This window comes from Polyodon spathula, chromosome 13 (genome assembly GCF_017654505.1).
Source record: "Polyodon spathula isolate WHYD16114869_AA chromosome 13, ASM1765450v1, whole genome shotgun sequence".
Classification (NCBI taxonomy): domain Eukaryota; kingdom Metazoa; phylum Chordata; class Actinopteri; order Acipenseriformes; family Polyodontidae; genus Polyodon; species Polyodon spathula.
Window position 1 is genome coordinate 18,786,067 of NC_054546.1, and position 11,354 is coordinate 18,797,420.

The window sequence follows — 11,354 nt, forward strand, 5'->3', positions numbered from 1 at the left end:
CTAATTGCAAATGAGATTGGTGGCTTGCAAATGCAGTGAGGCCTCTCTATGCATTTCCCCAAGAACTGGTTAGAAAACATTTATTTAAAATGGGAAACAACTACAGCCAAGGATGATTATGCATAATAACATTTTAACCAGAAGCATTGATTGACATAGTCTAACACATTAAATTTTTTCTTCCCTCCCAAATCAATGTGTTTGTCAGTAAACTTAAATTCTCCCAACAAAAAGTCACCGATAAATGATCTGTAGTTATTGACATTGGTTTGGGTATGGGCGGTGTAAAGGGATTGACCAAGACAGTTCTTAAAAACAGGATACTTTAAATGTACAGTCACCACTTTTAATAGCTATTTACCGAATTTACACAACTTGGAAAAACTAAATACTCTTTACTAAATTATTTTATTTTACTTTAAAAAAAAAAAAAAAAATCATTTTCATTTCTCTTTTCTTTTCATTTGATAAATAAACTACACCAATGACAAAAAATAACTGCGAATCTAGCCCTCTGATTTTTTACATCATCAAAATCTATAACGTACATATAACCATTGATAAGACATGTCTACTTAGTAAGGGTGAGGCATATTGGAGTTATTTTAATTGTACGACATTGGCAATAATGAACAATTGACACAGTGACGAGGCCTAGATGAACATGGCAATACCATTTAGACCAGTGGTCCTCAAAGTGGTGGAAGCCAGGCCATCATGCCACATTCTTACATTATGGGTCATGAAAAACATTTCTGTCGGGTCAGAGCATAAGAAAATAAATAGAGCTTTAAACATGTTTTCCAACAAAAACGTTACAGCAGTCTGTTGGCAGTGCTTCTCGTTTATGCTGTTCTTCTACGTTCTTCAACCAACTCAATATATGCATTCCCTCTGTGGTAGCCCAATCATTAGTTAGCTGGATGGAATATACATTGTGTCCGTTTGAGTTGCAGATACTGACAGTACGTTTAACCAATAGGAGAGTCGAATATCTGCTAAGTTTTATGCAGCTGTCCAAACAAAAGCAAGCAGAGGCTGTTCACAGTATTCTGCATGAAAATTGAAGGTGAGTAAAGTAAAAGATCTGACAGCTGTCCAATCATTCGTGAGCAGAGGCGGGGTGTTAATATGCCGATAAGCACTGAATTTCGCCGACTTAGAGAAAAATAACACATTTCAGTATTTATAATTTAATTTTCTCTCTATATATTTTTTAAATTTCACCAGACAAGGGAAACACCATTGTAGATTTAGTTATGAATCCACTTTCTCTGAATAATTGTACTGGAGATGAGCGATCTTTAAAACAAAGTAGTGTTGACAAATTTGCCAAACTGAAACAAAGCGAGACACTATCTATGCTCTTTTATTTCAACTTATTCATGGTTATCGGTGTAAACATGCCATTTAAAAATATTTGCATTGCATATTTTATATATTATATTTAAAGAATAAGCGCAGCACTCACAATTACTGAAAAACATTATCATTATCCCATTTTTCCAATTGAAATGCACCTGTACGAATGTTAACCCTTTTTCTTACCTAGCACACCCTTCTCAGAACCGGCCTGTTAATTGTTTGAAATGTGTGGCTCCCCATGTTTGCTGTGTCCCTTCACACCTTTGTGATGGCAATGCAATTCCGCGACTGATTTTAATCACCTTAGTGATTTGTACGCTTTTACACAGCAGGTGTACATACAAAACATAGAAGATAAAAGATTAGTACCTGAGAAACCATTGTCAAACTGCTATCTGAAATCTGCAATTTATTTTACTAATTGGGCAGTAGCACACAGAAAAACAGCTCGGGGTCCAAGGGGAACAGAGAACCACATTGCCCAACTGCTCCTGCCGGACTGGAATTGCGCGCTGTCGTAGCATAAGCCCATTATGACTCAGTGGGAGATAAGTTATCAAGTCCCCTGCATCCCAAAGCAGTAAAGGTAAATCAAATGAGATCATGTTCTCCTAACAATAAGAGAAGTACTTGTTCATCAAGATTAGTACAGTATGTGTTGTACTCTGCTTCAGCCAATGCTCAGTTAGAGAAATGTACTGAAACAGGTATGTTACACTAGATACTGTTCAATATGTTTGATGCTTAAAGTTTAAGAATAACTATTAATTATCATTAAGAGAATCTACCAACTAGAATACAACATTTGAGTACCGTACACAGAAGTGTCTGAATAAATGTTGAAAATAAATATTAAAAACAAACTGGGCTAACCTTGTTTGTTGTACACTCAATGACTTGTGACAAATGTATTAAACAGGTTTTCAGTTCTTAAGAAATCAAACATGGTGACATTTAGCCTTCCATATATTTCCAGGTTCTGCTATTCACAGTAACATGCCCTGCCAATTAAATAAGCAATTTCCTACATGCATATCTAAACTTACATTTCAGAAGTATTTTGATGAATAAAATCTGTTGTATGTTTTACCGCACTTAAAGATCCAGCCTGAATCACCACTCACATTAAGAAGGAAGCATCCAGCAACAGACAACCCCCGCCATGCTTTAAATTCAAAATCAGTGCGACAAAGTTGATGATCGCTACATATATCAACAGTATGTATTTAATTGTATAGAATAAGAAACAGCAATGATGTTTAATGAAAATTGGATAAGTGGTATTTAAGATCTAGATGTCATTAGGTAAGCAAATGTGTAATTCGTGTCATGGTAAACTATACATGTATTAGACTGATTTACAGCATGTGGAACAACTCAAGATTCATATGAAAATATGTGACACTCAGATGGACGGATGCACAGGCACCTCTAAATTAGCAGTGCCGATTTATCGATTCACACGGCAAACCGTGCTATTTTTCTTGACGATACGATTATCGATACTGTTTTTCTTTTTATTTTTTTTGTTCTTTTTAAATTTTGTCTGGTAGCAAACATGAGCATGCAATAATTTGTGTCTACACGGATAATTAAAGAATATCCTTTATTAGTATGTACTCTAGCAGCCTCACCTACCATTCACTGTGTTCAGGGTGTTTTTGTCAAGTCCGCTGGCAGAGGAGCAAAACAGAAGCCGAGAGGAGGCGGGTTATTAATGTTGATAATCTCATCAGGGCGACGGCAAAATTCGACCTGCTCTGGCCGGCTGGTTCTTGATAAGAGTCAAGCTGTGTGTAAAATGTGCAAAGATCAAATTTACAGGGCTCTAGACTGGACTAAAATGGTTGCAAAATGCGTAAATAATTTTTTCGGGGTTAGGAGCACTGGCGCCTGTAACAGAAAAGCTGCCTCTGTATTCATACATATAAATATGTATGAATACGCTATGACGTCGGTCTGTTATGGGGGGAAAAACGGATATCTCATGTTTTAATAAACTTAAGTGTGACAAGGATGGTAATAAATACACCAATAATAATAATTTAATTAAATACAAATGCTTGATAGGTGCCGTATTAACTCCAGCAGAATACAGTAACCCCAGTTTCATGCAACAGTTGTGACGGTGACCAAATGTGTTCAAGTGTTGTGTAAACATCCATTAAGTTACTGTTTTAGTATCACTTTAGTTGTCTTAACAAGTTGTTGTATTTTAAGCAGTTGAATATGGTAGCAACTAACTTGCATCCAGCAATTGAAGTTGGCAAACAATTTTTTTTTTTTTGGCCTGGAGCCACTGGCCCCAAATGCAAAAACATGTGTCTGGAACTCTGATTTGTAATTTTGTTTTAAATGTATTTTAAAGAATAAACAGTAAACACAAGCAAAACAGGCCGTGAAGCTTATTTGACCAAAAGTGCTTGACCAGTGTTACTCGAAACACTTGCACAAGCAAATTAGACAATTGCATGTTTTTTACGTTTCATGATTAATTTACTGTATCGTGACAATAACGGATGTTAATATCAAGTTTCATCACAATTGGATGTGCAGTTTTCCAGCTATGGAAAAATATAAACTGTGACCTACTGTATGTGCACCGCTGCTATATCCCCACAGTTGGGATAAAAAAAAAAAAAAGTGATTCATGTTGAAGTAATAAGACATCTATATTTCTACCAGTTTGGTATTATAATGCAATTGTGTCACTGATCACAATTTTATCCATCATTAAATATATCGGCCTTCATTGCTGTATCAAATAATCCCTCAGGAGTAATTGGAGGAAAATATGGAGTGCCATCTTGGAACCAAAATGGTTTTAATATAACATACTGTAAAAGTGGTCAACTACATACTTGATCATCTTTTGGTTAAAACATGTTGGTTTTGAGACATGGCTAGCTAAGTTTACACAGTAAACAAAGTTATCTAGTTCTCCAGATAAGAAATGTCAGTGTGACACACCTAACTGAAAGACAACCTCCTTTATGTTAACAGATTCTGAATGTGCTCAATAATGCCCTAACCAAGTTTTATCATAATTGGATACTGAATGTGGTTCTATACCTAAATGTGTACATAAATGCTCCCGTTACTGGCCTCCTCCTTACCGTGTGTAAAATAACGTCCTTGTATACATTTCTAAGAAACTGCAGCAAGTCAAGTAGACAAACGTTAGTGCCTTCTACAGTGCACATTGAATTCTGATTGAACGTTTTGAAGGTCTCGATAAAATAAAAGCTTTAAAAAGGTGTTTTCTTTGTTCTTTGTGGAAACATAACAGATACTGTAACTGGAAACATCAGACAGCTTTATCTACCCTTATTTTCAACTGGAGTGCAAAACTTTTGTTCTGTAATTCCTTCACAACCAATCTCATACCACTTATCAAGGGCCATTACACATTTACTGTAGACACTTAAGTTACCAAATTGCCTAGTATGTGCTACTTTCACACACTGAAGAACCGGACATAAGCCCTTTTGATATGTCTGAGCAGAGGCTTAATCCAGAGACCTGTGACATGCCTGAAATTTGTGAAGAAATGGGTGGGGTCGATAAGAGGTTAGACAGGCCCCTGTAAGACTCGGGGTGGGACTGTAGATTTATACTTTACCATGGTTTGCCATACTTTATACTGTGTGTTTACCATGGTTTGCCTTGCTTTATACTATGTGTTTACCACAGTTTGTCTTGCTTTATACAATGTGTTTACGATGGTTTGCCATGCTTTATACAATATGTTTCCCATGCTTTATACTATGTGTTTACCATGTTTTTAATATGCTTTACTATACCTTTCTGTGCTTCACAACACATAATATCTAATCTAGAAAAGGGTTTATGTGCAAAGTTGATGCGTTCAGATGGAAAAGGCTGCATGGTCCAGTGGATAGAGAAGAGGGCTTGTAACCAGTTCAAATCACAGCTCAATCACTGACTCATTGTGTGACCCTGAGCAAGTCATGTTGTTGTAAGTGACTTGGCTCTAAGTCGCCTTGGACAAAGGCATCTCCTAAATAAACAAATAACATTGGACAAGCGGTCTCCTGTCCTTATCTCCCACCCCCACCTGTATGCATCGCCAAGGTAAAAATTATAACATTAACTCTTTGTGGTCCTATGTCGGACCAGGTCCGACATCATCAAAATAGCATTATTCACAGGTCACTAGTTGTTTTTCTCTGAAAAAAGCAGAGAAAAGCTTTCAATGGCAAAGAGCAGGTGTGGGGGAAAAAAAGGAGGCGGATTTTAGCAAAATGCATACGTCACTTCACCGCAGACATAAACAACCAAGATGGCTGTTTCCAAATCCAGCACTCAAAGAAAATCGCATTTGCAAAGCTCTGAGAGTTTTAGTAATAAAATAATGACTTGGAACGCATTATTGAGGAGTTTGGTCATAAATTGAGTGATCAAGAGATAAATTATCAGTATGTATGATTCAGAAGAGGTATAAGTGATAAATACAGTGAACAAGGGGTGTGATGCAGTACTGAGTGTCATGTCTATATAGCAGTGCATTTTAAACCTATTTTATTGTGAATTAAATGGCATTTAAACAGCGTGTGTAAAAGAAACACTGCATGAAAAATCAATTGGACCTGACAAGCCTGACAGGAGCAGAATTCCATGGACTACAAAAGTAACATTTTCAGACTTGTCATTATGTTGTATATCATTTGTTTTCAGACTTTCTTTTCACCTTCACTCCTGTCACAAAATTCACTTCCTGCGCACCTGGGCTTCAGGTGGGGTCGTTCCTGTACTGCACAGGAAGTAAGCCTACAGTGTGGTGGCAGAACTTCACCAGTCAAAATGAATATAAAATATGGAAGACAAAACCACTGGAAAATGACAGAGATACAGTCATTCTATATTTAGTTTGTGTTTCCCAATATTTAAAGCAGTGCATTTATTCAGAACCTTTTTAAATGTTGTGAAACTTTAACACACTGGGAATGTTTGTTACCAATAAGAAATGCCATCATGAGAAGCCCTCCCTTTGTTATACTGAAGCATGCATCTATGTGTAATACTACATGTGGAACGCATTTCATTCTGGAAAAGACCAAGAAGAAATATTGAATACTGAAATAAATGTGCCTCCTCTGCAGTCCTGAGTACAATGTACAAACTAAGAATATTTGACCATGGTTAAATGTGTGGGTAAAACTTGAAACATTTCATATTAACTTTTAAAAGTTTATCTTTAAACTATTAACAGCTCTGGTTATTACATTAGCCATTGATATTATCCACCTGTAATAAATATACAAATATAGTTTATTTAAATTGCTGGGAAATGTAATGTGATGCAATATATACTGAAAGCCATCAACAGTTTCAAAAGTAGCACATCCTTATTTCTGTTCCAATCACAAATCTGTCTGGGTATATCTCAATCACCCAATCCCAGAAATCACGCACTCCATTTACGACTATACTTGTTTTGAAACCTTTGCCAAATTGTGGGTAACAAATCATAGGTCAGCTCAAATGCTACATTGCTAGCTTGAGAAAGCAAGCAAGCATTCTGGCTGTAGAATAGTGATCAGTGAAATAATCATGTCTCCTTGCTTTTTCATTTAATACATTTTGACAAAGTCCTGGGTTTTACAAAAGCTAGGTGCAAGATTTTCTACAGAAATTTGGCTCACAAAATACAGGTTTATACCAAGAAAATTCCTGACTTCATCTTCAGCAGATAAATACACGTCACTAATTAACTGTAGTGCAATACAAGGCTGTACTGTAGCACTGATATTGGTTAACTTCATCGAACATCTGTTAGAATTCTGGGTTGCTTTTCATCCCTCACTCAGTATGACCCAATATTTACCCTGAAAACTGGGCAATGAATTATTTCCACTGATTTTTCCTTTTTCAATAACATAAACTCCTGGAAAATGTTACATAACAGGGTCTTGTAGTAACAGTGTCCACATGGTGTAGGGTCCCATAAGGCAGAAAGGAAGGCGCCGCTCTATTATAGCAAGTCTGTGAGATTAGAATGCTAGTCATTAGACTACGCTTAATTCTTTCACAGGGAAGCAGAGGGCAGAAATCTCATGCACACAATCACTGTTCTTGTTCATCATAAAATGTCAGTAAATAAGTATAAGGAAGAACCTGAATTTAGGCACCTACTACCAGCCATCTATCAATGGCCTGGATTACATTGAAATGTATGGTGCAGCCATTGCTATCCTTTGTAACGGCTAAGGTGCCACTATACATTTGATTTAATCTAGGCCACAACACACATCAGGAAAAAAAAAAAAAATAGAATGTGTTATTTTGCACACGTATGTGCTACATACTGCAGAATATCTTGTGTTTTTGGCTAATCCTTATAGGAAATTAACCAAACAGCTTGTGGCCTTTCTTGGCTGTGTACACATCACATGACCTAGTCACATGATGTGGACCAGTCATTTCCCATCTGTTTTTAACATCTTGCAATCAGGGGTTAGAAAGCTAAATGGGGAACTTTAGCAAGCAAATTGTTTCCAACATAACTTGCTGGCAGAAACAGAGCTTTGTCATAATATCAAGTTCCCATTTAGGACGCCGGCATGTCACATGACTTTGAAACAACTGTACGTGCAAATGACAAGCCCCATGACAAAATGGCCATATCCTTTTCATTCACTGTTGAGTAGGCAACGCGTTACACTATCATACAATTAAATGCAACGAACACAATTAAATACTGTGGTGTTCATACTGTGTATATATATATATATATATATATATATATATATATATATATGTGGTAACACGACGAGTGACGAGGTGACTTTCCTTGTAAGATTTAACAGTAGTTATAAAGCTAAAATTACAACTGAGCTAGTGCTCCAGGCTGAAAATCTGAAACAAACATATGCACATAAAAGTTTATGACTTTATAAATTGTGCTGGTAGTGGCAAGTGAAACTTGACACCAGAGCCCTGGGAAATAAATTATTCAAACGATCTGCTTAACTTAACGTTGAGCTCAAAGCTGTTACTTTAGAAAGGCAAAATACTACAGTTAATACATACTCAGTCTTGGCTGCGAAATGTAGTTCCTGCTGACTGCCTGTGCGTGTTGTCTAGCCGCAGCATCAGGCCCATTCAGGCTGTCCATGGGTCTTCTGTCCAACATTGTCGCCATTATTAAATTGTTAAATTAAGTGCAGTACCTTTGAGACAGGGAGCTTTAACCAGTCATATGACAAAAACAACCGGAAGAGAGCAACAGGAAACCAAGGCATGCTCGTCCCCGCGGTTTTGCACGACAGTGGGAGCGTGCACAATGCTGTAGTGGAGAGAAGTCTATGTTTGTGTTGTTCTGCTTGTAGATTTCGTTGGGAAATGAAAGCGTACCAAAATGTAATCAAAACACAATAATTTCAAAGTATGTAATCTTACTTTAATTATATATATATATATATATATATATATATATATATATATATATATATATTATATATATATATATAGATATATGATATTATATGTGATGTGTGTGTGTGTTGTGTTTATATATTAAATATCTAAAGCAGAAGATGAACTTCCAGTTATGATCAGAAGCGCTGGAACTGCGGGTGCAGCAGCATCCCCTGGATTGAAGTGCTGTGCACCTGCTTCCATCATATAAAGGGGTTATAGTTTTGTTCATTAGCTTTCAACACCCACTATAAAAAATGTTCCAGTGCCCCTGGTTATGATCCGTTTCAATTGTAAAAACACAACAGCTGCCCCATTTTCCACAGTTCAATAGACAAGTGTAATTTGGGTGGTATACAATATAGGTGTGTAATACATGAGTCATACTATGACATACCGAACTAAAAAGTTTTCAGTAATACATTTTTTTTTTTCCAAAAATTTATTTATCCAAAAAGAAAGATATATTTTTAATTATTAAAAAAAAACAAAAAAAAAAAACATGCAGGGTTAAAATAAATGCACCTGTAAATCTTTGTTCCCACAGTAACGTCTGGTTGCAATCCATTTCCCCAGATTATCAAATAATTGGACTCAAGTATCACAAGGAAACTGACAATTTGGTTGACCAGCTCTGACCTGTCAGTAAATTTAGCATCAATTTATTTGTGGGACACATATGTACCACAGTGCCTATAGGAAGTATTTCTTGTGTTACAACCTGAAATCTTGATGCATTTAAATGGGATTTTTTTCCCTGATTTACACAACCTACTAAACACTTTAAAGAGGCAAGAAAACTTTTATTGTGAAAAAACAGCTAATGAAAAATAAAAATAAAACTGAAATGTCTTTGTTAATGTTAGGTAAGTATTCACCCCCCGGACTCAATACTTGGTAGAACCACCTTTGGCAGCAATTACAGCTGTGGGACTTTTAGGGTAAGTCTCTATCATGTTTGCACATCTGGATCATGCAATATTCGCCCATTCTTCTAGGCAAAATTGTTCAAGCTCTGTCAAGTTGGATGGGGATCAATCTTCAAGTCTTCAAGTCTTGCCACAGATTCTCAATAAGATTCAAATCTGGGCTTTGATTGGGCCACTCTAGGACATTCACTTTCTTGTTTTTAAGCCTCTTCAATGTCGCTTTGGCTGAGAGCTTGGAGTCATTGTCCTGCTGAAAGGTGAATCTCCATCCCTGTCTTAGGTTTTTTGCAGAATGAAGCAGGTTTTCCTTAAGGATTTGCCTGTATTTAGCTCCATCCATTTTGCCCTCTACTCTGACAAGCTTCCCAGTCCCTGCCGAGAAAAGCATCCCCATAGCATGATGCTGCAACCACCATGCTTCACAGTAGGGATGGTGTTACCTGGGTGATGTGCTGTGTTGGGTTTGCGCCAGACATAACACTTTGCATTTAGACGAATTAGTTCAATTTTTGTTTTATCGGACTACAGAATCTTTTGCCATATCTTTTCAGAGTTTCCCACATGCCTTTTTGCAAATTCTAAGCAGGATTTTACATGGGCTTTTTTCAGAATTGGCTTCCTTCTTGCCACTCTTCCATACAGGCCAGATTTGTGGAGTACCTCATCTATTGTTTACAGATGGATAGTTTCTTCCATCTCAGCCATGGAACGCTGTCTTTTAGAGTTGTCATTGGCCTCTTGGTGGCTTCTCTGACCAAAGCCCTTCTTACCCGGCTGCTCAGTTTGGGAGGACAGCCTGCTCTAAGCAGATTCTGGGTGGTGCCGTATACCTTCCACTTCTTAATGATTGACTTGGCTGTGCTCCAAGGGATTTTCAATGCCTTTGACATCTTTTTATACCCCTCCCCTGATCTGTGCCTTTCCGCATATTTATCCCGGAGTTGTTTTGAAAGCTCCTTGGTTTCGTGGTAGTGTCTTTGCTTTGAACGCACTACCCAGCTGTTGGACCTTACAGAGACAGGTGTATTTAATATGAAATCATGTGAACCACTTTTATTGCACACAGATGGACTCCATTTAACTGATCACACATTCAAATTGTTGAGTAGATTGTGTACATCAAAGGAAAAAAAATCCCTTTTAAATGCATCAAGATTTCAGGTTGTAACACAACAAACTGTGAAAAGGTTCAAGGGGGGTTAATACTTCGTATATGCACTGTATATGTGTGTGTGTGTGTGTGTGTGTGTGTGTGTGTGTGTGTGTGTGTGTGTGTGTGTGTGTGTGTGTGTGTGTGTGTGTGAATCTTTTATGTCAAGCTATGATTGCTATCTCATTATTGTTGGAGTACCTCTTATTAGCATAACAGCATTCTCCTATGGTTTATTGCTTAGCTGTTGATCACTTTGCTTCCCACACTCTAAATCACTCTGATGATGGTGAAGATGAGGTTTCCTACCAGGTTTTAGAGCTATAGCACATGTTAGTTTCAAGTAGGCACATTCAAAACTATTTGAGCGAATGGAAGTGCACAACAGGCAGTGTCGCAACCAGAGCTGGTAGTCTACCGAGGGCAAGCTAAGGTTTCAAGCTCTGCCTGTAGTATTTATATGACTGCTT

General features: G+C 37.2%; 1 protein-coding gene across 1 annotated transcript in view; it reads right to left on the minus strand.

The window, feature by feature from the left end:
* LOC121325646 (V-type proton ATPase subunit B, brain isoform-like) overlaps positions 1–8,607 on the minus strand; it is a 54,466-nt gene extending 45,859 nt beyond the window's left edge. Inside the window, exon 1 of the mRNA XM_041268481.1 lies at positions 8,419–8,607. Coding sequence (XP_041124415.1) covers positions 8,419–8,530 — 112 coding nt within the window. The 5' untranslated portion in view covers positions 8,531–8,607. The remainder of the gene's footprint in view (positions 1–8,418) is intronic.
* Between the last annotated feature and the right edge of the window lie 2,747 nt (positions 8,608–11,354).